This window comes from Zootoca vivipara, chromosome 10, assembly GCF_963506605.1.
Source record: "Zootoca vivipara chromosome 10, rZooViv1.1, whole genome shotgun sequence".
NCBI classification, from domain to species: Eukaryota; Metazoa; Chordata; class Lepidosauria; order Squamata; family Lacertidae; genus Zootoca; species Zootoca vivipara.
In genome coordinates this window covers 4601964-4629923 of record NC_083285.1, presented here as the reverse complement: position 1 = coordinate 4629923, position 27960 = coordinate 4601964, and the positions used below count along the sequence as shown (strand labels likewise).

The 27960-nt window shown below is 45.5% G+C and overlaps 1 protein-coding gene across 1 annotated transcript; it reads right to left on the bottom strand.

Annotated features, from left to right (window-relative positions):
• Positions 1-22217, bottom strand: GNAT3 (G protein subunit alpha transducin 3). The gene is made up of 8 exons (XM_035128079.2): positions 21063-22217; positions 11473-11515; positions 10548-10689; positions 6863-7020; positions 5407-5535; positions 3208-3337; positions 2830-2983; positions 1-1823 (listed from the first exon to the last, which is right to left on the bottom strand). Exons 1-8 carry the CDS (start codon positions 21178-21180, stop codon positions 1633-1635), a joined length of 1065 nt encoding a protein of 354 aa, XP_034983970.1. The 5' UTR covers positions 21181-22217; the 3' UTR covers positions 1-1632.
• Positions 22218-27960: the final 5743 nt, after the last annotated feature.

Here is a 27960-nt window from a genome sequence, read left to right as displayed (position 1 = left end):
ACAGCTGTGAATCAATCAGATCTATTTTCAAGTCATGTTGACTTCCTATGAGCTTCGGCACTCAATTTAACTTTTTGAAGCCTTAAACCACCCTAATACTTGCACAGCTTGGTGCTGGCTTCTCCCTGTTTCTTTCAGATTCAGCCAATGAACTAGTCTAAGTTCAGCAAAAGCAGGAAGCACAACTTTATCTATCATGTTCCCTGTTTTATTATCCTCTTGGTCCCGCTCTGGCATTACAGAGTTTCTGTAGGCAAATTAAAACCTACTTATCCAAACAAGCTTTTGGTGATATAGCAACATTTGCATACATTTTATAGACAAAAACTGCTTTGGTTTTCTATTAAGAGAGACCATGCTATGAAATTTAACCCAACAGATAGACAAAGGTGTCAGAAGACTTGCCGCTTAAGACTTTTTTTGGGGGGGTGGGGTGGGGGATAGAAGACAGCAGCCTCTTATCCAGAGGATGATATCACAAGCAGTAAGAATTCCTTTTATTTATCATTTTTCTATTAATCCCACTGATGTGATAGCAAGGGCATTTTTATTTCAGCATCTGCAAGGAAAAAAATTAGGACATGATCCAGTCAACATGATCCAATGGATTTCACCAGGAAAGTTAAGTACGGGCTTCATTATCTTCCACTGTGATCAACTGAACTTAGCAGTGCTTAACTTTGGCAGAATTGTGTTCGTAATATATCATTATCATGAAGCTTGTAGCACCAGTTAATCAACACCCATGAAGCAATGCCAATTACAACTCTGTGTCAAGAAAGAGATTTCTGGCACTGTAAGCAAATTTGCCAATGGAAACATTTAGAATTGGGTGTGTTATACCACCATCTTATTTCAGATTGCAGTAGGGTACAGGCAAACAAAAATTCTCAGTAAGATCAAAAGAATTTTGGAAGATTAAATTAGAAGGGAGGGAGAACATTGTGCCTGCAATGAAGTTACCCTACCCGATTTGGCTGAATTAAATTGTGGCGTGACACAAACATTTTAGCAAATCAAAAAGGACTAGCATTTAGAGTATTGTGTCTCCTTCTCTCTTTTTGCTTTTGCAGTTTAAACCAATGCATGTTTACTTTGAAGTAGGGATGGAGGAAAAAAGTTCTAGCTCACATATTTAAGCAAATCAACCTACCTTCCAAATTAATCCATGGATCAGAATGTAAATATCCTTCAGATTTCCCAGTTCTCTGAGTTTTGCTAGGTCAGCTGAAAAAACACCAAAATGCTCAAGGAGCATATTTTGGGATTATACTGTATGTGATTAGAAAGGTGTGCATTGAGATAGATGATGTATTTAAATATGTATCTTGTGATAATATACATGTTCAAATACATATTTATGAACTTTCAATTTTTTTTAAAGTCACATTTTTTAAAGAAATGGGATAAAAGAGACTTATGAACACACAGATGGGGAACTGACACAAACTAGTAGCAGACTGATCCATCCATCCATCCCTACTCAAAAGTAAGCCCTAGAGGTTGCAATGAAAGCCTACTTTCAGGAATGTATGTGCAAGGTGGCATCCTTAACCAGAAACATCCTACAAATGAAAGAGAGAGACCACAGGGAAGAGAAACAGCAGGATGACGGTGGCTCAGGGTGAAGAGCTAAAAGAGCCCACAGTCCTTCAGGTTCTCTTTGATGATGATATCTGTCACAGCATCAAACACAAACTTAACATTCTGCGTATCGGTGGCACAGGTCATGTGGGAGTAGATCTCCTTGTCCTCTTTTCTTAAATTCAGATCTAGGAATTGGTTCTTGATGTAATTTCCTGCATCTTCAAATGTGTTTGATCCTAGTCAGAGGAAGACAGAAGGAACTGTCAATAAAATACCATACTAATTAATTTGTTAAAAATAGCCCTTGGAACACAGTCTGTCAAGCTCAGCCTCCACTGACCTCTGACCTCCTCCCCAAACAAAAAGTATGGCATGCACGAAATCTTCAGTGCACATGTAAATGGCTCTACAATTCTCATTTACTGCATGCAAGGAACCCCTTTTTCATTCATATAGAAAAGTAATAAACCACGAGTAAGATTTAAAAAATTATTTCCCTTTCCCAAAACTATCTCTTTGCATTCTGTTAATCGTTATCCTTATGGGAGCCATGAAAATGCACTACCATGTCCAGAGATGGACCACACAGCTGGACTCACTAAGCTGGACACAGCCTAGTCCTTTATGGTGGTCTGTGGTCTAAACCACTGAGCCTAGGGCTTGCCGGTCAGAAGCTTGGCAGTTCAAATCCCGGCGATGGGGTGAGCTCCTATTGCTTGGTCCCAGCTCCTGCCCGCCTAGCAGTTCGAAAGCACGTCAAGTGCAAGTAGATAAATAGGTACCACTCCGGCAGGAAGGTAAATGGCGTTTTTGTGCACTGCTCTGGTTTTGCCAGAAGCAGCTTAGTCACGCTGTCCACATGACCTGGAAAAACTGTCTGCGGACAAATGTTGGCTCCCTCGGCCAGTAAAGCGAGATGAGCGCCACAACCCCAGAGTCGTCTGCAACTGGACTTAACTGTCAGGGGACCTTTACCTTTACAAAGGGCTTAAGAAAGCGGTCTCAAGAAGAGCTAAGAACATGTATCTCTGCTGGTACCAAGTAATGCTGCCTTAATTCAGCGGTGGGAAATCATTTCAATCCGGGGACTATGTTCCTCATGAGCAATCTTCGGAAACCAAAGAAGTGGGATGTTTTAAGCCAGCTGGACTACAACTTCCCTCATCCCTGATTCTTGCCCCTGCTGGCTGGGGGCCGATGAGAGTTCAACAACATCTGGAGGGCCACAGGTTCTAAACTTACCATCATATTCTGGAAAGCAGACACTGAGATGAACTTTCAATATTTTGTCTTGGAAGAGATCCTTCTTATTTAGGAAGAGCACAATAGAAGTGGTTGCAAAGTACTTGTGGTTACAGATGCTGTTGAACAGGTGGAGACTCTCGTGCATTCGGTTCTGTAAAAGGCGGGAAAATGTGGCTATTAAGTCCCATTAGCTGGTGACGTGCAAAGTCCAATGTTCTTTTTAATCAAAGAAATAGGAATTCAGTGGGTTAGGGTTCTCAGAGCAGGGAATGTGAATAATGTTCTTAAGGGACCATGCAAGGTTACCTTAAATGCTTTCCACAAATTGCAACTCCCGTGCCCCCCCTGCCCCCCACATTTGCTGTTCTGACTCACCACTTCTTCATCTTCCACCAGGACCATGTCATAAGCACTTAAAGCTGCACAGAATATTATGCAAGTAACTCCTTCAAAGCAATGAATCCACTTTTTCCTCTCAGATCGTTGTCCTCCCACATCAAACATCCTAGGAAATGAAGCAAAAGATAAACATGTACACCCATTCACTGCATCTCTGACACTGGTTATGTTGGGCATTGGGGGGGGGGGAATGTCAGGATTATTTCACCACTACAAGTCTCGGAGATTGGCTGTGTGGTGTCTGCATGAGAAGTACTGTATACACAGTGAGCCAAGAAAGCCTTCTATCTCCAATATGGGGCTCCTGATCACAAATCATATATGTGACGTGCTATGGAAGCTCAAACGTGGAGCTTGTGTCAAACCAATCTATGCCTTTTGCATGGCAGTTTGTTGTTTCTTTGCTATTTGCTTGCCTAGTTTTGTAAATAGCATGCAAAGCATTTCGCAAATATTTATTTGCTTCCACCTCCAACAAGAACCACTTTTCAAATATTAGCATTGGAAATGATATTTTCTGCCTGAAATCCGACATGCCTCTCACACAGCGTGATGGATGCAGCAGGCAAAACAGTTTGCTCCATGGAGCTTACCAGGCAAAAATCAGAGGGGATGGGAGGGAGTGGATTTGCACATGACACCAGGCCACATGTGTACATAAACAGTTGCAAGTTATGGACAAGTACAGAGGTAAGATAGGGACAAAGTGGGAAGAAATCAGCTAGGTGCAAGGGTACGGCAGGCAGCAGGAAGCCTGCAGTTCCAATACTGGTTTGAGTTTCTCCTGAGCACAGGCTTTTAAATTGTTCCCTTCCACAAATAAGCTGAGACTGCTCTGCATGTGAGCTGTTTATGTGCAGCATCTTAGTTCATGAATTGCGCAGTTTCCTCCATGTTACATCAAATCCTACCAGCTAAATCCTCCAGCAGTTTGGAGAAAAGCCACCTATCTAGCATGTTGAACTGATCCACGTGACTGGCCCGATGTAAAGTATTCTGCGCAGCTCATCCATAATATGTAAAGCAGCTGAGAAGAGAACAGCCGAATATTCAGAGACTTTCCGAATTCAGTAGCCCATGTGCAGCAACCCACAATTTTAATTCTATTACCGTATATTCCGGCATATAAGACGCCTTCTGAACCCAGGAAAATCTTTTCAAAAGTTGGGGGGCCATCTTATACACCGGGTACAAGAATCTGCAGTCGCCGCATATGGTGGGGGGAGCTCAGAAACGGCCGTGGCTGCATCCCCGCCGTATGCAGCGACCGTATGAACACGAAGAAGTGCTCAGGAGAGGGCTGCTCCCCACCAGGGCTTCGCGACCCGCATCAGCATAGAGATACAGTTTTGTGTATTTCATTGGTGTCAAGCTGCCGACTCTTCTCTGTCAGCGCATAGCGAAGGGATCCGTCTCTCTCTCTCTCTCTCTCTCTCTCTCTCTCTCTCTCTCTCTCTCTCTCTCTCTCTCTCACTGCTCTGCTCAGCGTCTTTCGCTGGCTGTGCGAACCCCGATGTCTCTGCCTCTCTATCTCTCTCTTCTCTATGGCTTCTATTCCCCTTTCACTCGCTCAGCCAGCCTCGATGTCTTTGCCTCTCTCTCTCTCTCTCTCTCTCTCTCTCTCTCTCTCTCTCTCTCTCTCTCTATCTCTCTCTCTCCTTCCTCTCTATGGCTTCTTTTCCCCTCTCAATAACTAAACAAACCAACCAACCAACCAACCAACCACCATTTCCCCAGCTGCAGACTTGAGTGCTGGAGAAGACAGCCTCCCCTCCCCTCCCTGCCAAAAAAGGGCTAGAGTATATCCCAAATTCTATATTTTAACTTGAAAATTAGGGGGTTGTCTTATATGCGGTACTATTTTTTTCCTGCCAACATCATGGAAGCTGACTGTGTACAGCTGCAAAGTTTGCACAGGTAGAATCGAAAGAGAGCTCTTATAAAACGAATACAGCTGGGAAAATTGCAAGATTTCCTGGTAGAACATTGGATTTGGGGAAGCTCAGATTGCTGGCTGTGACCATAGCCATACCAAAGTCTCCTACTGCCCTTTAAGCTGCTCAAAATGTCAGAAATTCAGCAGCCTGAATCAGGTAGACTGCTTTGGCCTCTAATCTCAAACCACATGCATATCTATCATACTTAGGAAGAAACACAGAAGAACAGCTTTCATACCTAAAGTGCAAATCTTTGAATGAAAACTGTGTCTCAATAATTCCTGTTGTCTTTACTCGTGAGCGAAGGACATCTTGCTCGTTTGGGACGTAGCCAGGAGCTGTTATCCTCTCCAGATCATTGAGATAGCTACAGAAAGAGAGAGAGAGAGAGAGAGAGAGAGAGAGAGAGAGAGAGAGAGAGAGAGAGAGAGAGATAAAGTATTGCAGGCTCCATCTTCCTGCAAGGTGGAAACAGGGACACTCTTGTGCACGAGAAGGTGAGGCTGGGGCAGCATCTGTAAGTCCAGTGCCATGGCCTGGGGAATAAGGGTAGGCCAATACTGTTGAATAGTGGGTTGACATAGCAGACGACACAGCTATTTCTCCAAAGCAGAACAGCTCAGCCGGCCTCCTTTTATAGGCAGCCGGCTGGCAATAATGTGACATTGTAACACAACAACAACCCAGGGTTTCCCGCCTAAACTAACTGACGAGGACCTGAGTGGAAACTGTATACAGTATCCCCCTGCTGGCCCAATACATAACACCTACAATCTAGCCATAAATAGGGCACAAGCAGAAAGAAGAAGCCAAATCTGTATCCAAGTGGATGGTTCTACGTGACAAAAGTTTTGGGGAAAGTCACATATAGAAAATACACATTCATGCCAGGGCTGTGTAATAGTCCCAGGATCCAACTTGCATCTGTGCATTAAAAAAAAAAAATCCCATCTGTTTCTGAGTTACTGGCCCCATCTGCACTCTCCATTTAAAACAGTGCCATACCACTGTAAATGGTGATAGCTTCCCCCAAAGCATCCTGGGAAATGTGGTTTGTTAATGGTGCTGAGAGTTGTTAGGAAACTTCTATTCCTCTCAGAGCTACAGCTCCCAGAAAGGTTTAACAATCAGTTGCAAAGTCATGTCAAAACATTTTTTTTTACTGCTCTTTTATCCTTTGTTTTACATATCCCTTCTCACATTGCCTCCAGTTGCGGACGACTCTGGGGTTGCTGCACTCATCTTGCGTTATAGGCCGAGGGAGCTGGTGTACAGCTTCTGGCTCATGTGGCCAGCATGACTAAGCCACCTCTGGCAAACCAGAGCAGCGCATGGAAACACCGTTTACCTTCCCTATTTATCTACTTGCATTTGACATGCTTAGAACTGCTAGGTTGGCAGGAACTGGGACCGAGCAATGGGAGCTCATCCCGTCGTGGGGATTCGAACCACCGACCTTCTGATCGGCAAGCCCTAGGCTCTGTGGTTTAGACCACAGTGCCACCCGTGTCCCCTAATAGCATCATAACAATAGCTTAATAGCATAAATACAGAGCCAGCACCCTGAAGGCAGAATCAATTATGTAATTTCTAAGCATATTATTGTGTGTGACACACACACACACACACACACACACACACACACACACACACGGTTTAGGATTACAGAATTCAGTTGCAAACTGGCCCCTTACTAGGCAGCTGAGTCATTCAGTTGGTACTCTGATGCTCTTTCAAAGCAGGCCTGAATCCCTGAATCCTTCCACAAACGTTTGATGATCCCAGCCAGTTCAGAAGACATGGTGCCATCTTCCATGGAATCTGCAATTGCCAAAAGCTGCCTTTCATCTTCCTGAAACGAGATTTCTGTGAATCAGGCTTGACCATTGGGGCTGATCCTTTATTTTTTAAGTAATGAAAAATGATCTACCTTATTATGAATATGGGGAGGTGTGGAGAGGGAAACAGGAAGCAAAAGGGTAGGGAGAAAAGTTAAATATCCAGCACATTGATCAGGTTCTTCATTGGGGAATTTCAAATGCAGAAGTTTATTTTTTGCTTCTGTTCTCTTTAGAGATACTGTAATAAGATATTATTTTGGTTTTGTTGCTGTTCAGGGACACAGCACTACCCCTAGCTTATGTTGGTCTTCTCAGGTTCAGAAGAGCAGCAGGGAGGATAAATAAGGTATCACAGAAAAACAGTGGTCTATATCTGGCTCTGGGCCATAGCCCACCCTGGTGCCTATCTTGGCATACATAAAATTACAAGAACATAAGAGCCCAGCTGGATCGTGCCAAAGGTCCATTTAGTTGCGTGTCGAGGTACCAAGACTTCCCACCAAATAACTCACACTTCACACATAATTTAAGTTTAGGTTTTTGGCATTAATTTTGGCCACAACTTTATTTAAATACAACTGATGTGAGTGGTTGCTTAGGCGCTTAGGCATTGGTTCCCATGCCATCTGTTCCCCGCCTGGGACAGATCTGACTCCCCTAGTGTACTGGGGGAGCCAGGATAGGTAAGCACCCTCTGAGAGAGGCCGGGGCAGGGCCACCAAACCCTTGACCTCTCCCCCAGATGCTGATGCGCGGTCCTAGCCCCTACCGGGGGTACGGACAAACATGTGGAACCCCAGGATTCCTTTAACGGACTACCCCTAAAGGCAGCGGCAATTTTGAGGGGCAGGCCCAGCCAAATCCGTACCCCTCCACCATCCAATTTGAACCGATGCCTAACAAGTTGTGACGTTTTACTATGTAGTAGGCAAAAACCACAAGGCACTAGCCAATCAGCCAAGTGGCAAAATTCCTACTAGGCCCCTGCATCAATACGGACAACCCCATGACAGGCACAGCAAAGTCATGCGCAAACAAACCCCTAAATATAGGGAGGGCAGGTGGGAGATCCATTGCAAGCACCAAAAGCCATAGCTGCCAAGTACCCCGTTTTCTCCGGGAAACCCCCGTTTTTACTTACCTTTTCCCGGTGGTCCCCCGTATCACTTCGTCTCCCGTTTTTCTCCGTTATTTTTTCCTGCCAGTGGCCATTTTTTTTCTTTCCGATTTCCCCTTCTATGGGCACCAAAAATGGCTGCCGCCGGCTTCAAAAATCGCATCTACGCATGTCCGGAAGCGCCCATAGATGGGCAGACTGACACCGGAAGTTGCGTCGACGCACTTCCTGACATGCTTACAAGCGACTTTCAAAGCTGGCGGCGGCCATTTTTTGTGCCCATAGAAGGGCAAAGAGACACCGGAAGTTATGTCGACGCAACTTCCGGTGTCACACGGCTGCCGGTCCCGGATTCTGCAGTCCGGGACTTGGAAGGTAAGCCAAAAGCGCAAGCGCAAGCCGCTTGCCCAGTACTTAAAGGCTGTGGCTGTCAATCAAACAATTGCAACATAACATTCTCCCCGGCAACAATACCCTCAGTGGACATCCAAACTGACCCACCCAACAAACCAGGGAACGTCTTGTTAACCCTTCCGCAACCCATGCTCTCCTTAAGGGGAGAACCTGCTTTCCGCATCCTGTTCTCACAGCAGCCAACCCGATGCCCATAGGGAGCCTGCAAGCAGGACCAAAGTACAACAGCATTCTCCCCACTTGTGATTCAAGGCAGCTGGTGTTCAGAGAAGGCAGAGTATAGTCATCAGGCCTAGGAGTCACTGATAGTCCAGACCTCCTTGGATTGGTCTAATTCTCTTTTAAAGCCATCCAAGCTGGTGGCCAAGACAACATCTTGTCAGCCTTATTCATGACTGCTGTGAACCTCTGTTCCTCAGTTGTTTTGAAGAAAGAAGTGAGGTCATGGCAATTACCTGGTTTGCTTAATGTCACCCTTAACCAGGCATCCCCAAACTTCGCCCCCCCCCAGATGTTTTGGACTACAATTCCCATCATCCCTGACCACTGGTCCTGTTAGCTAGGGATCATAGGAGTTGTCCATCTGGTACGCAGGCTGAGACCCTACCTGCCTGCAGACTGTCTAGCAAGAGTGGTGCATGCTCTAGTTATCTCCCGCTTGGACTACTGCAATGCGCTCTATGTGGGGCTACCCTTGAAGGTGACTCAGAAACTACAACTAATCCAGAATGCGGCAGCTAGACTGGTGACTGGGAGCGGCCGCCAAGACCACATAACACCGGTCTTGAAAGATCTACATTGGCTCCCAGTACGTTTCCGAGCACAATTCAAAGTGTTGGTGCTGACCTTTAAAGCCCTAAATGGCCTCGGTCCAGTATACCTGAAGGAGCGTCTCCACCTCCATCATTCTGCCCGGACACTGAGGTCCAGTACGGAGGGCCTTCTGGTGGTTCCCTCGTTGCGAGAAGCCAAGTTGCAGGGAACTAGGCAGAGGGCCTTCTCGGTGGTGGCGCCTGCCCTGTGGAACGCCCTCCCAACAGATGTCAAAGAGGAAAACAACTACCAGACTTTTAGAAGACATCTGAAGGCTGCCCTGTTCAGGGAGGCTTTTAATGTTTAATAGATTATTGTGTTTTATTTTTCTGTTGGAAGCCGCCCAGAGTGGTTGGGGAAACCCAGCCAGATGGGCAGGGTATAAATAAATTATTATTATTATTATTATTATTATTATTATTATTATTATTATTGTAGGCCAAAACATCTGGAGGGCCGCAGTTTGGGGATGCCTGCCCTTAACAGTTCTGCGTCTCAATCTATGAGGTCACCCAAAGTACTCTGTCACCTTGTGACGGCAAGCGACAATAATTTCTTAGCATTTTTTTTTGTACAGCTCTGACTCATTATCTGAATGGCTTATGGGCCTTTCAAATTAAACTGACAGGCATAGCCCAATGTGAATAATTGAAATGATGTTCAAAACAGTGTTAAAAAGGATAAAGAAATCTCTCACTGATGTCTCACCTCTGCTACAATAATATTAGGTTTGTTTAAAGCCACAACTTCTTCACATTTTCATTTGAAGGAGTTGGGTCATGCCTGCCCATGTCTAACGCTAACCCTTGTATATTGCATAAGAGTAAAAGGCATAGCTGCCAAGTTTTCCCTTTTCTCGCGAGGAAGCCTATTCAGCATAAGGGAAAATCATAAGGGCAGCTATGGTAAAAGGTCTGCATAAGAACTATGAGATCCATATGAGAATTAAGGGTTTTTCAGAGCAATGATCACTTGGTGACCCTGAGGCAGTTACTGTCTGGGCAGAAAGTCCCAAGCAAGCTTGTGAATGGGAGAATGTGCTTGATTGGCTGGATGAGGGCCAATAAACTGAAACTGAACTTATTCAACAGAATGGCAGCTGCACTTCCCAGAGGTGACCTGAATTATGGTACTGTTGTGAAAGACCAGAAAAGAAAAGAAAAGAATACTAGTTAAGAGAGACATCATACTCACTTTGCTTTCTGAGTTCCCATATTCAATTCCTAATGTGGACATTGCCTTGACAATAGCCAGAATGGATTGTAGCATATTGCTGTAAACCACAGATCTATACTCTCTGCATTCCTGTTCTGTATAGCCATCTTTATGGATGATCCTAGGAAGCAAAGAACACGCCAAATCTCACAATAATCTAAAATAAGAAGAGGGCGAGAGAGCAGGATTCTAAGATCTGGAACTGGGAAGAGACTGCCAGTCATAGACATGGCTGCATGATCTGATTTGAATGTCCCATTATCCAAGGAATAGCCTTCCAGATGTTGTTGGCCTACAAATCTCACCATCTCCAACCATTGGTCATGCTGGCTGTGGCAGGTGCAAGTTGCATTCAATCAACGTCTGGAGGGCACCGCATGGGCTACCCCTGCTTTAATGAGAGCAAGCATTACTATGTTCAGATGTGAACTAATATGCCATTGAACACATCGGAAAGTCCTGCCAATGTAAGAAAAATGCATATTTGTTTTTGTTGATAAATACATTGAGCAGTGAATATGACTTTCAATGGCAGAAAAATAACTGCAAAGCTTTTAGGAAAGGGTGTGTGTGTGTGTGTGTGTGTGTGTGTGTGTGTGTGTGTGTGTGTGTTTGGTGTCTCTCCCCTCCACCCTAATACCTATTTTAGCTGCTCCTGTCTTTAAACTGGTATCCTTGGCTTCAGATAGAAGAAGTCAAGCACATATTGATATATTGGGCAAAACATCAGGTTAGTGAATGACGTATAAAGGATTGCTACTTTGCATCCTCATGTACAATATCTGTTAGGATTAGATTGTCAAGCTTGATTTGTTTGATAGCTCCCCCACCTCACGCCCTTTGGCACTGTGCTTCATGTAGCACTTTGTGCTACCCAATGTGACATGAATATTGATGCACCTACTTCATTTGTTTCACAATAGTGCTCTTCCCTGATTCTCCAGCTCCTGCAGACAAAGAACATGCACATATTGGTCACATTTAATGTTGCTAAAAAGGAGCCAAGTGGGAAAACGAGACAAAGAAAGTAAGTGATGAAGGGAAAAAAGCACATAAAAATATGCAAAAGTAGTGGGTTTATTTGCTTGTTTTTTTTAAAAAAAATCAATTCTACTTGGAAAAGAGGCGTTCTATTTCACCAGCACATGTCGGTCCAACAAAAGTATGCGTGTGTGTCCCTCAAGCAGTGCATGTGCTTTAGCCAAATGGGCAATTTGCACTAGAATCATAGAGTTGGAAGAGACCACAAGGGCCATCCAGTCCAACTCCCTGCCAAGCAGGAAACACCATCAAAGCATCCTTGACATATGGCTGTCAAGCCTCTGCTTAAAGACCTCCAAAGAAGGAGACTCCACCACACTTCTTGGCAGCAAATTCCACTGTCGAACAGCTCTTACTGTCAGGAAGTTCTTCCTAATGTTTAGGTGGAATCTTCTTTCTTGTAGTTTGAATCCATTGCTCCGTGTCCCCTTCTCTAGAGCAGCAGAAAACAACCTTTCTCCCTCCTCTATATGGCATCCTTTTATATATTTGAACATGGCTATCATATCACCCCTTAACCTTCTCTTCTCCAGGCTAAACATAGCCAGCTCCCTAAGCCGTTCCTCATAAGGCATTGTTTCCAGGCCTTTGACCATTTTGGTTGCCCTCCTCTGGACACGTTCCAGCTTGTCAGTATCCTTCTTGAACTGTGGTGCCCAGAACTGGACACAGTACTCCAGGTGAGGTCTGACCAGAGCAGAATACAGTGGTACTATTACTTCCCTAGATCTAGATGCTATACTATTGATGCAGCCCAGAATTGCATTGGCTTTTTAAGCTGCTGCATCACTAGCCATGGTTTGGGAACATTGTTTATGGACCAGGGTATTTAGCAAACCCTAGAGGAGTATGGGTTGCCTCTAGAAAAGTGTATACCGTACTAATTTGTAGCTACAACACATTGAGCTACTCCAGACAGAAATACTCAGTTTATGGAAGCCAATGTGAGCATATCAAGCTCTGATAAGCATCAAATAAAAGTGTTTGTTTTTACAGGGCGAATGTGCAGACCTGTTGGACCAGAAATCTAAGCGTCTTTATTTTACTACTCCCAGGATTTCTTCTGATATGACTGTGGGGGTGGATGTAGATAAGGATCAAATACAAAGGCTTTCACTGCACTTTCAGACCCATGCCCCCCCCCCCAAACACATTTTAATATTAGTTCTTTTAAATATATACATATATCAGTTGCAGTAGCTGAAAAGACAGCCACAAGCAGTCAAAACATAGAACGATTGCGCAGAGAAACCATTACAAGAGCAGTTTTATGGAGCTAAGGAATCAAAAAGCACGGCGACGATTTCTCATTTTGTTCAACCTAAATTGTTACATATTATGAGCCAGAGATCTCAGATAATCACATCTAAACATTTTTCACCATAGACTCCCCAAGTCTTTAGACATATGTGGCAATCCAGGTTTAAGGATTTTAGTTTAAGTACAGATTTCTTATAAATCTGACAATGCTACATCTTGAGCACAATTTTATTTAGCACATGTATTAAGAGATCTCTTGACCTACCTCACAGAACTGCAGTGGAAAAGAGGAAATTCCTTCTATTCTAGTTGAGGAATGTCAGGGTAGTCCGAAAAATGCCCTCCAGATATTGATGAACTTCAAGCCCCATCAGCTCCAACCAGGATGGCCAATGGTGAGGCAAGATGGGAGTTGTAGTCCAACAACATCTGGAGGGTACCATGATAGTAGCTTTCAGTACTAAAGTACACTGCCCTATTATTTCCTGTTTAGATGGTCTCCTTGGGAGAAGACATCTCAAGTTTCAAAAGTCAGGATAAAGAGGGGCATCTTCAGCATTTGAGGAAAACTAGTTCCGCAACTTAGGGGTTGTCACAAAGAATGCCCTTTCCCAGGTCACACCCACCCAGGTTTATAGGACACAGAGGGGCTACCAGGAGGACCTCTTCTGCTGATATTAAACTGTAGGGAAGGAGATGGTCTTTCAGATATTGGGGCCTAAACTGTTTAGGGCTTTAAACGCTACCCTTAGCACCTTGAATAGGGCCCAGAAATGAATTGGCAGCCATGTAATTTTTAAATGTGGAGGCAGAGGACATCTAGGTGGAAGGCCAGTCAATCTGGAAGTTACCAGAGCATGGAATACAGCTGCCAAGTCATTTCTGTTCAAAAGGGACCACAGCTGGCAAACCAACCAGAGCTGGAAAAAGGCACCTAAGTCTCTAGGGACTATCCCCAAGCTATTGACCTGCTTCTTCAGGGAAGTGCAATCCTAGTCCAGAACAGGCTGCTTCCCCACCTCCTGGACTAGAAAACTAACCCATACACTTCTGTCTTTTCGGATTCCATTTCAGTTTATTGGCCCAAGTCCAGCCCATCACCACATCTTAGAAATGGTCTAACAGCTTAGCCACCTCCTTCAATTCAGATGGAACAGAGAGATTGAGCAGGGTGTCACCTGCTTATTGATGACCATTCACTCTCAATATTTCGCTGATAGCTCCCAGTTTATGGCACTCTGTAAAGCACCATGAGTGTACTCACTTATAAGCACAAACTTAGGACCCGCCTGCACATACATGTACTCTATGGGTTGTTAGTCATGACGAAATTAAGTCCATTGATTTCATTGGGTCTACTCTGAGTATGAGTTAGTCAGATACAACCCAGTGTTTCACCACTTATTAATTTATGGCAGAAATGCCTCCACCGGAAATGGCTGGATGAGATGTGATATGGGAATTCTGTAGGTGGTGATCATCCAAGCTGCTGCTTTCAAACATAGCAAGGCTCCCACAGCAAGCCATTACTCAAGGACTGCAGCATGTATAATAAAAAAATTCCTTCAGTAGCACCTTAAAGACCAACACTTCTTCAGAACACGAAAGCTCATACCAAAATAAAAACTTAGTTGGTCTTTAAGGTGCTACTGAAGGATTTTTTTTATTTTGCTTCGACTCAGACCAACACGGCTACCTACCTGTAACTAGAACTATGCAGCATGTATATGAGACCTCACTCTTAGTGGAACGAATCCAGCCTCAGGAGCCACTTAGTTTAAAGTTGTAGGGAAAGGAGATTGGGGTGGGTGACCTCCAAAACGTTTTCAGCCCTGCATCCTCATTAGTTAGAATGGAAAAGTCTCAAAAAATATTGTTGAAAACAGACTTCAGCAAGTGAGTAACAGTCAACTGTGAGTGACGAAGGGACAAATGATCGATGTTACAAAAATGGATATAACAAAGAAACGGTATTTTTTTCTTTCTAAATGAAAAACCTTTTGGAGGCTGAGATTTTTGAGCTGGGGGGAAGTCAGGTGATGCTTAACCCTTTCCCTGCCAGCCCATTCACCTCGCCAGCTTTATTTCCTTGCCAAGAGTTCCAGGCATCTGTTTACAGGAGCTGAGGGGTGAAAGGGAGGCACTGAGTAGAAAAATGGCTTCACTCCAAAGATGAGGCTGCTGAGGTTACTTTTTATTGAAAAGCCTTTAAATAAAGTATTAAAAGCGTTTATTTAAAAGGCTGAGCTTTGCGATATGAATTTGCGTGTAATATGTAGCTTGCCCTAACTCAAGCAAATGAATCGTGACAAATGACCAAATATATGGAAAGTGGTCCCTAAAACCCACGATGTAAGAGAGAGAGAGAGAAACACAAGCAGCAGGTTCCATGTTTATGCAAAGTTTCTGCCTGCCAAGTTCATATAAATAATGACAACTTTGTCAACGAAAGCTTTTGCATCTGGGATTTGCAAATTCAGAATGGCTCCCTGCTATTTTCCAAATGCATTTCTGAATCAACCCAAATGCCATTAGGCGCAATGTTATTACTGTGGAGCAGAAAGAGCACATGAGCATCATATACATGCAAAGTACAGGGAAGGCTGAAGAATCACAGTAAAAATAATAAGCAAATGAAGCCCTTTCCTGGGCCTCTGAATGGCAACGCTAAACTACAGAAAGTCTTACGTTGGTAATTCCCAGGTTGTGTGTCGAAGCTCTTGAATGTACTATGAGATTGCGTGCACAGGTGATGAGCCCCAAAGTGCATCTAATGCAGCAATAAAGGGCACACTGACACTTGTTTTGGTTCAAATCAGGCTACAGTTTTAACAGTTACAGATGGAGGTTTGATTGGCTTAGGCACTGGGTATCTCCTCTATCATCCAGCCCACCTGCCAGAAGATTTCTTGGGGTCGATCCTGGGATGAGCTTAGCCTATGACACACATCGAGTAGGTGCAACCTCGACTGGATCACCTCGCTAGCGAATGCTACGGCCCTCAGCTCGCGCCTGGGCATTTGAACAGAAGTGCCTCCCCTAGGATTCCTTTAGCAAGATATCTTACAGCCCGGAGGGGTGGCAGAGGCATACAAGCTCCGCTCCTTCCTTGGCTAAGGATAATAGGCTACCCAATGCCTACCCTGCCAAAGTTGTGACAAAGAGGGAAGGGTGTGGGTGGGAGATCACAGGACAACTGTGGCACTGAGGAAAGGAGGCAGGCTGAATTTAGGCCAAATTGAAGTTGAATTTAAGCGGACCTGAGTGAAGACTCTGACTCTGGACCAATCAGGTCCACTCCCCAGAAGCCCATCTGCAGGCCTGCCTATGATTGGACAAATTCAGGCAGGCAAAAAAAAAATTGAATTCCCAATGGCCAATAGGAGCGGACATGACATCTCCTGCCAGTTGCCGGGTGCCATCTGCAGTGCAGAACAGGAAATAAATTAAATAATAATAATAATAATAATAATAATAATAATAATAATAATACTTCCCATCAGATGTCAAAGAAAAAAAACAGCTACCAGATTTTTAGAAGACATTTAGGGAGGCTTTTAATGTTTAATAGATTATTTTATTTCATTTTTCTGTTGTAAGCCGCCCAGAGTGGCTGGGGAAACCCAGCCAGATGGGCTGGGTATAAATAATGAATTTATTATTATTATTATTATTATTATTATTATTATTATTATTCAGATGTCTTCTGAAAGTATGGTAGTTGTTATTCTCTTTGACATCTGATGGGAGGGTGTTCCACAGGGCGGGTGCCACTACCGAGAAGGCCCTCTGCCTGGTTCCCTGTAGCTTTGCTTCTCGCAGTGAGGGAACCGCCAGAAGGCCCTTGGCGCTGGACCTCAGTCTCCAGGCAGAACGATGGGGGTATACTGGACCAAGGCCATTTGGGGGTTTAAAGGTCAGCACCAACACTTTGAATTGTGCTCGGAAACGTACTGGGAGCCAATGTAGGTCTTTCAGGACCGATGTTATGTGGTCTCGGCGGCCGCTCCCAGTCACCAGTCTAGCTGCCACATTCTGGATTAGTTGTAGTTTCCAGGTCACCTTCAAAGGTAGCCCCACATAGAGCGCATTGCAGTAATCCAAGCGAGAGATAACTAGAGCATTCACCACTCTGGCGAGACAGTCTGCAGGCAGGTAGGGTCTCAGCCTGCGTACCAGATGGAGCTGATAGACAGCTGCCCTGGACACAGAATTGACCTGCACCTCCATGGACAGCTGTGAGTCCAAAATGACTCCCAGGCTGTGTACCTGGTCCTTCAGGGGCACAGTTACCTCGTTCAGGACCAGGGAGTATTCCACACCTGCCCACCTCCTGTCCCCCCAAAACAGTACTTCTGTCTTGTCAGGCTTCAATCTCAATCTGTTAGCCGCCATCCATCCTTCAATCGCCTCCAGGCACTCACATAGGACCTTCACCGCCTTCACTGGTTCTGATTTGAAAGAGAGGTAGAGCTGGGTATCATCCGCATACTGATTAACACCCAGCCGAAACCCCCTGATGATCTCTCCAAGCATCTGCATGTAGATGTTAAAAAGCATGGGGGAGAGGACAGAACCCTGAAGCACCCCACAAGTGAGAGCCCAGGGGTCTGAACACTCACCCCCACTACCACTTTCTGAACACGGCCCAGGAGGAAGGAGTGGAGCCACTGTATGACAGTGCCCCCAGCTCCCAGCCCCTCTAGACAGTCCAGAAGGATGTTATGGTCGATGGTGTCAAAGGCCGCTGAGAGATCCAGCAGAACTAGGAAACAGCTCTCACCTTTGTCCCTAGTCTGCCGGAGATCATCAACCAGTGCGACCAAGGCAGTTTCAGTCCCATGATGAGGCCAGAATCCTGACTGGAAGGGATCCAAATGGTCCGCTTCTTCCAGGTGTGCTTGGAGTTGTTCAGCAACCACTCGCTCAATCACCCTGCCCAAGAATGGAAGATTTGAGACTGGGCGATAGTTGGCCATATTGGCCGCATCTAAAGATGTTTTTTTAAGAAGCGGTTTAATAACCGCCTCTTTCAGCGGGTCTGGGAAGGCTCCCTCGCACAGAGAAGCAGTCACATTCTCGCAAAGCCCATCGTAATGGAGATAAGTGGGATTCCCTGGAAATGGATTTCTACAGCATTGAAGCAATTACTGGGATGGTCGTTTCCCAGCTGGACACACAACTTACCTCAAGGCAGGAGACAACAGAGCAGTCCCTCTGATGAAGAACAGAGTGAATGATTATGCTCATGTCCATCTACTTTTTGTGCACTTCTGATGTGCCTATGCACTCCACATTTGTCAAAGCACCACAGAGGAAGGATCTTGTTACAGCCATATGTACAATCAGCTTTATTACAATTTTTAATTTTGCAGAGCTCAGTTGATGCACACATGTACATCCTTGAATTAAATTGGGAAAGTTATAAATGAGCTGAAAGAACTGAAATAAACAATGGGAAATTCTCAGTGTGCAGCTTAGTGTGGGTGAAATGTCTAGAGTGCAAGGGGAAGATTCTGGCACTCTGCCCACATTTGCCTCTGGCTCCATCCACTTTTGCCTTGGTATCTGTCCACCTTCGGGAAAGTTGCCCCCAAGGGTTCTCTATGAGAGAACGTGGCCCTCAAGGTGAAAAAGGTTCTCCACCCCTGTTTTAGCTGTAGGGATTAGAAAACAAACAAACCCCAGTTTGTAGGAGGGTTGAAAAATGATGTTCCCACCTGCAAACTGGAATGGTAGAGTCTGGATTCTACCACCTGATTCTGCTGCACCTGTCAACCAAACCTCAGGTTGTGATAAGGAAGCAGCTGTCTGTCCTGTAAAAATTAGGAAACCATAAAACAGGCATCCCCAAACTTTGGCTCTCCAGATGTTTTGGACTACGATTCTCATCTTCCCCAACTACTGGTCCTGTTAGCTAGGGATCATGGGAGTTGTAGGCCAAAACATCTGGAGGGCCACAGTTTGGGGATGCCTGCCATAAAATGACAGCTGTATAGTTCCTCCTTATCTTTTGCTCCAGAAGTTCAGGATGGAATCACTCCCTTTTTTATGGCAATAAATATTCCACAGGCAAATTCCCCTTCCCATTGACAGGCGTCATTTTGGTGTGATGAAAAGGGTCTGTGTGAGCAGCCTGAAAGAAACATCAAATGGCATGCTCCCATGAGGTAGCTGTGATAATTCTATTAAAATCCCTGGGGTGTGATTCCATCCTCAGAGCCATGTCTTCCATAGACAATGGATTGCTGGCAAATTAGACTCCCTAAATTTTGCAGGAAAAGAACCCAACCTATTTGAAGTAAAATAAAATATGCTAATGACAGAAATTAACACAGCTACGAATGACCCCTTTCATAAATTCAGAACTAGAAGCAATATAAAGAGTGTGCTGTTTTCCTTACGTATACCAGGACTCTTAGTCAATAGCTGTTGGTCTTTCCTTCTTGGTGCGGCTGCTAAAGGAACAATACTGACATCTGGTCCTTAATACGGTGATAAAATAAGACATGGGGGTGTGATAATCATCCTTCTCTTTGAAGCTCAGGATAATCCTGTGAAACTATTGCAGAAAAAATTGGCTTGAGATCATTCCTAGCAAGCAATATTGAACACTGAGTATGAAATCTTTGGTGTCCACCCACCACAAAGTAAAAAAAAATACAAGGGAAAAAATCGGAAGCAACCACAAATTGTCTAAAGGAAATGTAATTACCATCTACAATGTGTCCCAGAGTCACCCCCAAATCTGGAGGTTCTTACTCTGGCAAAAAATGGAAGAAATTTCACAGGATGCAAGAAGAGTTTCAATAGCCCAGCAAACCCATTTTCCTCTGGCATAGAATGCGCACCTCTCCCATCCCACCGAGGTTCACATAAAGCAAACATTTCAAGGCAAATATGATTGGGAATTCTAAAGAAGCAAAAGGTCTAAGACTAGTGAAATTTACAACAAGGTTTCCACACATCATTAGTGCTGCATCTTTAGTATATGGGCATAAAAGTACCTAACCCTTGCTTGGAAATATGCAATGTTTAAGAAGAAATAGCAATAAGATAATCAGGGTGAAATGCAGCAGAAAAAAAAATCTTAAAAAAATCTTACTGAAACATCAACAAACACTACTCTGATCCACATGTGGCACTCCCATTCATTTCCATAGAGCTCCAGCCTGAATGCTTCCTGGCTGAACATGCCTATAAAGATTTTCAGGTTTGCAGTTAGCAGCTTTTGAGCTAAATATTTTACTGAAGATTTTTAAAACTGCAAGCAGAACGTGCATTCCCCCTCACTATATCATCTGTTAAGTGTTTGGTTCAACAAGCTGTAACAGCTTTATAAAACTATAAAATTAACCAGTAGCATCTGGTGTTTTAAACAATTATTATTAATCAGAGAAACCATTAAAAACATTTACAAGTGCTAGCTTTTAACTTTTAAAAATGTATTTTATGTGATGTGCCATATATTTTTCCCCAAAACAGACAGTTTTACTATCAGATAATTATCCAGACAGTATACTGTTCACAATTTGTTCTATTCACAAATTCACATTTTTCCTGTGTGAACATTCTTTTCTGATTTATATCATATCAAGGCTACAGGGGCAGTCCACTCTGAACGTTCTCCGGAACTGAACTCTATGGCCCTGTCCCAGAATCATCCATGCTCTGCCCATTCCGATGCAGGAGGAAATGCACATTTATAGCACAAGTGGCTTTATTTGTTTTTTTTAAAATAGACATCTTCCATGTGCATTGCCAAGGATGCTATTCAACTCCGTTTTACCCTAGGTTGGCACATGACTAAGTTAAGGACAATTAATTTCAGTGGGTGTACTCTGAGTAAAGCCTAGTTGAATGCCACCCCCAGTGTCACACTCGCTGATATGGATTGTGCATCCATGTCCATTCTGCACCTGCAGATCCAGCAAGGGAGCTGTATCCACACAAATATCTCCATTGTTGGTCTGAGTGTCTGGATCATCTCCAGGCTGGCGAGTGGCTTGTGACTTGCAGCAAACAAAAACCACTCATTTCCAGTTATATCAAGTCTCTATCATTCGATTTCGTGATTAAAATAAGTGGCATGCCCAAAGTGAGAGCTCAGAACACGTCTGACTGTCAAACAACACCTCCCATTCATGCAAAGGTTAATGTAGCCATTTCATGAATGAAATCACACATATTTACCCAATAAGAGCAACTTGACTGTCCTGGCATCTCTCACGGCATCTTCTTGGAGCCTTTTTTCAAGTTCCCGTGACCTTTTGGCTGATTCTTTAGACTCTGAGCTGACTCCACTGCCCATAACGGTGGAGCTAAATTATTAGCTTATTGTCCAAGCAAGCTGGTGATGTCTAATCACAAGGAGCCTACTGCAGAAGTGTTACAATGGAGCTTACGTTATTTCCTAGTCAGCCTTCTTTCTGCTGGCTGCCTTCACTCCAAAGAGCGGCTTCTGGTCTGTCACATGCCTCAGAGGACAGGACAGAAGGGATTTTGTAGATGCCTATGAAGTCAGCTAGCTATGATGTCAGACATGTAAATGTACCACAATGCTGCTTTACCTTTGGAAAAGCATGTGCAAAAAGCACAGCAATGAATGCGATGGCTCTGTGTTTGTGTGTGACACCAGCGGTGCTTGTAGTGCAGAGTAATTTCATAGGGGAGGAGGAAAATATGGTTGCAACCAAAGTCAAGCAGTATTTTTTATTCCCATTGATCAAAACAGTTAGGCACGTGCTTAACAGAATGAGAAAATCAGGGACCATGCCAGACGCCAGATACTGCTGTTGCTGCTGATTTATCTACCCGTCACCTTCAGTCCCAGGGCAGCTTATAACATTAAAACACAGAAGTTTTAAACAACTTACATGAAGCTGAAGAACTGAAGCTGAAGCTGAATGTGTTCACCTCCATGCCTTTATATTCTTGGCTCCCCCTTTTTGGCTTCATAACCCCCCACATTGTTTGCTTTTTATTCAGCTATGTTTTTATTCCATGACACAGAAGGCTTACCTTTTCCAAATGTAATCTTCACAACAACCCTTTGGGGTAGGTTTAACTGAGCAGGAATAATATCTGGCTGAAAATCGCCCCAATGCAATTCATAATTGAGCTGAGATTTTAACATGGGCCACCCCTACCAAAGCCAAACGCTAGAGCTACTACAGCATACTGGTTCTTTATTGTAAGCTCTTTGGGGCAGGGATTTGTGTTTTGGGGAATTTAATGTCATATACATACTTGGATGGTTCACTAAGGACAATGACGACTGTCAGACCATGGAAGTCAGTGGGGCCTTTTAGGTGATTGGAGTGTCCCTTTCTCTGGTTGTGTCCTTTGCTATTGACTCTCCCAGTCAGCAGGCAAACCCAACTCCATTGGTGGTAAACCTGTTGATGGCTGTTAACGACTGCTGATCAGCCCACCACCCATTCCCACCCACCCCCACCACCCTCTGTAAATACATAAGGGTCTGGCTCTTCTGTTTCAAGTGTATCTGAAGAAGTGTGCATGCACACGAAAGCTCATACCAAAATAAAAACTTAGTTGGTCTTTAAGGTGCTACTGAAGGATTTTTTTTTATTAACACCTATACTTGATGGTGTTGGCATTCCACTGTCTCAAGAAGCAATAGAGTGTGCCTCTGGGGTGAGGTCAAACCACCGGGGCAGTAGCACTGAAGTGACCTCCCTGGGGCATAAGCCTGGGCAGTATGTACGGAGGTCCTGGGCTGCCCAGGCGGCAAGCGAGTTGCCAGAAGGAGGCATACAAGGCTTCTGGGATTTGTGTAGGGTTTACTCCTTGGCCTCTTTTTCCTCCTGAAGATGTCCCACAAGGCAGCAGAGGTTTAGGATGAGAGTGACCCTCTTAGCAACTGCTATCAATGGAAGGCAATATTCAGTGCACAGTAAGAGCAGGAGCTGGGTCTTTGCACAGGAATGGAGAGACCTGGTACCCCAGCAGCATCCAAGCAGCCTGAGTGTGGGTGGTTAGGAAGGCTCAACAGAGACTCCATTTCCTTAGGGTCTTGTGTAAGAACAATGTCAAACAAAAATTGACGATCTCTTTCTACCGGTCCACAACAGAAAGTGTCCTTTCATACTGTATTACAGTGTGGTACGCTGGTTTGACAGCCACGGACAGGAAGTCCCTACAGAGGGTGGTGAATACAGCACATGATATCATGGGCTGTCCCCTGAGTTCGCTAGATGACATTGCAGGAGTCCGCTGCCTCAGGACTACTTTTGGGCAGGAGATACAGAAGTATAGTCAGCCACACCAACAGGTTAAACAACAGTTTTTATCCGTGAGGTGTTGGGCTTCTGAATGGAAACAAAATTAGAATTGTTGTTGTTGTTGTTTAGTCGTGTCCGACTCTTCGTGACCCCATGGACCATAGCACACCAGGCACTCCTGTCTTGCACTGCCTCCCGCAGTTTGGTCAAACTCATGTTCATAGCTTCGAGAACACTGTCCAACCATCCCGTCCTCTGTCGTCCCCTTCTCCTAGTGCCCTCAATCTTTCCCAACATCAGGGTCTTTTCCAAGGATTCTTCCCTTCTCATGAGGTGGCCAAAGTACTGGCGTCTCAGCTTCACAATCTGTCCTTCCAGTGAGCACTCAGGGCTGATTTCCTTCAGAATGGATAGGTTTGATCTTCTTGCAGTCCATGGGATTCTCAAGAGTCTTCTCCAGCACCATAATTCAAAAATTAGAATAGATTAGATTAGATCAGGCACATCCAACAGGTAGATCGTGATCTACCGGTAGATCACTGGACGTCTGTGGTAGATCACTGGCTCCCCCCATAGAAGCTCAACTACTTTGGCCTGGCTAAAAAAAAGCTCAACAATTTCTCAACAACTCTCTCATCTGAAACCCAAAAAACAGGGCTTTCGTTCCTAAAAAAAAGCTCAACAACTTTGACCTGAACCCCCCCCCCCAAAGGGAGTAGATCACTGCCAGTTTTTAACTCACCGTCACTTGGGAGTTGGCCACCCCTGGATTAGATCATTGTCATTGTGTAATTACAATGAAACTGGATGCTATCCCATAAAAACAAAAAACAAGAAACAAAACAAAAAACACATTTTCAACCACACATTCACATACCTACACAACTCTTCAGGTCAATTATTTAGTTACAGTATTTAAGATGGTTATAGCTTTTGGGTAGAAAATGTTTTTTAGTCTATTTGTTCTTAATTTAATTGTTCTATATCTCTTGCCCGAAGGCAGTAGTACAAAAAGACTATATCCCGGATGAGATGGATCCTGTAAAATCTTTTTTTAAAACTTTTTTGAGACAACGGGAGCTGTATAGAACTTCCAAAGATGGGAGGGGATGACCAATAATCATTCCAGCTGTGCTTATGACCTCCTGGAGCATCTTCCACTCCATTTCTGTACAAGTGGAAAACCAAGCACAAATACAATATGTAATAATGCTCTCTATCGAGCCACGGTAGAAGGACACTAGCAGTCTCTCACTCAGATTGTTCTTTAAAAGTCTGAGGAAATGAGTTCTCTGCTGTGCCTTCTTTACCAGAGCAGTGGTGTTTGCACTCCAAGTCATACCCTGCTCGATAGTCGCTCCCAAAAACTTGAATACAGCCACCCTCTCCACCCGATCCCCTCAGATATACAGTGGCTGAATATCTGCTACCCCCCCTAATCTATCACCATTTCCTTAGTCTTGGCAGTATTAAGAGCCAGATTATTTTCTCCACACCAAACCGCTCCACCTCGTCCTGATATGCGGATTCATCCCCTCCTGAGATGAGCCCCACCACTGTAGTGTCGTCAGCAAACTTGATGATTTTGTTGCTAGAATAGATGGCTGTGCAGTCATATGTATAGAGGGTATAGACCAGGGGACTCGATACACAGCCTTGTGGTGATCCAGTGTTAAGGCTAATTGCTGAGGACATATATGACCCTACTCTAACCCTCTGTGAACGATCTGACAAAAAGTTTAATACCCAGAGACAAATAGAGTTAGAAAGTCCAATCGCCTCTAGCTCGGACATCAATCTATGGGGGAGGATGGTGTTGAAAGCAGAGCTAAAATCCATGAATAACAGCCTCTCATAACTCCCCAGCTGCTCCAGAGCAATATGTAGAGTGGTGTTGATAGCACCTTCCGTGGATCTATTTGCCCTGTATGCAAATTGGTAAAATAAAAAAATTCCTTCAGTAGCACCTTAAAGACCAACTAAGTTTTTATTTTGGTATGAGCTTTCGTGTGCATGCACACTTCTTCAGATACCTGAAGAAGTGTGCATGCACACGAAAGCTCATACCAAAATAAAAACTTAGTTGGTCTTTAAGGTGCTACTGAAGGAATTTTTTTATTTTACTTCGATCCAGACCAACACGGCTACCTACCTGTATGCAAATTGGTAGTTGTCTAAAGTCGATGGAAGACAAGAAATAATGTGACCGCGTACTAGTTTCTCAAAACACTTCATGATAATTGGAGTCAGTGCAACTGGTCTATAGTCATTCAAACTACTAATTGTGGTTTTTTTAGGCAGAGGAACAATAGTTGATGATTTCAGGCAGGGTGGGGCAATAGACTGATGTAAAGACTTGCTGAAGATCTTAGTAAAGACCTTTGTCAATTGATCTGCACAGCCCCTCAACACCCGTCCAGTGATACCATCAGGTCCAGCAGCCTTCCTCGGATTCACCATCCTCATTACCTGTCTCACCTCATGCTCCTTTACAGTGAATGGGGGGCTGCTATGGGCTAGTTGCTGTAATACAGCCGTCTCTAGTGGCTCCTTTTCGAAGCGTGCAAAGAGGAGATTAAGCTCCTCCGCCAGCGAAGGGTCACCGTCAATAGCACCAAGGTTCGGTTTGTAGTAGTGAAACAATAGTGGTGCAATTGACTTCCGACAAGCACACAGAGTGCAAACAAGACCGAGTGTATGGAGGGACGGGGGCTCGTTTAATTTCACTGCACACAGGTGGTGTAGTGACAATAAAAGGTTTATTGATTGATTGATTATGTGAGTGGCAATTGCCCATGCCTTGCCTGCCTTGCTTCCAGTCAGCCTACGCCACTGAGGTTTTGCATCCTTATTTGCATTGTTTGAAACTTATTTGCAGTGATAAGCATGTTTAGGGGCTTCATTTATTTTTCAAAATTACAAACAGACCACAAGATTTGGTTCGGACCTCAATTCTTCAGAAAACAGCCAATTTGGTCTGGTGCTTCAGAAGCTGCCTGGTTTGGTTTCACTCCACATCCAAATCCTAGTTTCGAAAAGCAAAGTTTGGTGACTCCCCCATGCACTATAGGGAAATCTGGAAACAACTCCCACCCCCTTCAGAGTATTAGAATTTGCAGGCACAGTATCCTTTCCATCCATCCAAATGACAGAGAAATAGGTCCAGGGTTTTTTGTTCCATGAATTGTCTGGACTTTTATTATTTACTAGTGGAATTCATACCGTTTAAAAACGGGCGCTAGAAGAAGCGGCCTGCCGGGTCGGCACCCAGCAGCGCTGCACGAAGCACCGGGGGACTGGTGGCGGGGAAGGCAGGCAGGCAGACAGGCGCTTGCTCTCTTGCCTGCCTGCATTCCCCACCGCCTGTCACACGAAGATCGGCGGCCGCTGCTTGCCGGGGCTTGTCAACCCCAGCAAACAGCGCCCGCCGATCTTTGGCTCTGTCCCCCAATGCGCTACGGCTCGGGGAAGCAGGCAGCTTCCCGGGCTGTTGCCGTCTCCCTGCCTGCTTCCCCAAACCCAAGCGCGTGGGGGACTGAGCCGAATTGCGGCGGGGGGGGCCTTTTCGCCGTTTGCCTTCCCCCCAGGGGGAGGCAAACGACGAAAAACCCCGCCGCGCCGCACTTCGGCTCGGGGACTGGCTTGGCGGTGGGGGGAAGAAGGGGAGGATTTTCCCCCTTCTTCCCGCCACCGCCAAGCCAGTCCACAGCGGGGGCTTTTCGCCATTTGCCTTCCCCTCAGGGGGAGGCAAACGACGAAAAACCCCTCCGCGCCGCAATTCGGCTCCGGGACTGGCTTGGCGGTGGGGGGAAGAAGGGGAGAATTTTTCCCCTTCTTCCCGCCACCGCCAAGCCAGTCCACAGCGGGGGCTTTTCGCCATTTGCCTTCCCCCCAGGGGGAGGCAAACGGCGAAAAACCCCGCCGCGCCGCAATTCGGCTCCGGGACTGGCTTGGCGGTGGCGGGTCTTCCCGCCACCACCAAGCCAGTCCGCAGCGGGGGCTTTTCGCCGTTTGCCTTCCCCCCAGGGGGAGGCAAACGGCGAAAAACCCCGCCGCGCCGCAATTCGGCTCGGGGACTGGCTTGGCGGTGGGGGGAAGACTTCCCGCCACCGCCAAGCCAGTCCGCAGCGGGGGCTTTTCGCCGTTTGCCTTCCCCCCAGGGGGAGGCAAACGGCGAAAAACCCCGTCGCGCCACAATTCGGCTCGGGGACTGGCTTGGCGGTGGGGGGAAGACTTCCCGCCACCACCAAGCCAGTCCGCAGCGGGGGCTTTTCGCCGTTTGCCTTCCCCCCAGGGGGAGGCAAACGGCGAAAAGCACCCGCCGCGCCGCCCTTTGACTCGGGGACTGGCTTGGCGGCAGCAGGAAAAAGGGGAGGAATTCCTCCCCTTCTTCCCGCCGCCGCCAAGCCAAAGCCGGCTTCCCTCGGCGCCCGCTGCCGCTTCGGCTTCCTCGGGGAAGGCAGGCAGGCGGGCTGTCTGCCTGCTGGCATTCGCCGAGGAAGCGCCGTCCCATGCCGGCGGTGTGCGGCAATACTGCCGGGGGGAGCGCTTCTCTCCCCCGCTGCCTCACCGCGCACCTCCAGCATGAGACTGGGCTTCGGAGCGGGGGTTGGCGGAGCGGCGGTTGGCTGTTGTCTGACCATAGGCAGAGGGGTTTGGGGGGGGAGAACGCGCGCGTCCAATCCCTGTGTCCCTGCTTGTCTCTCCGTCCAATCCCTGTGTCCCTGGCGCACATGCGCAGTACCCCAGGGACACATGGGACAACTTGGACACAGGGACAACTTGGACTTTATATATATAGAAGATTATTCTTTCATTTTTGGTAGAAACTAATGAAATTTGCCTTT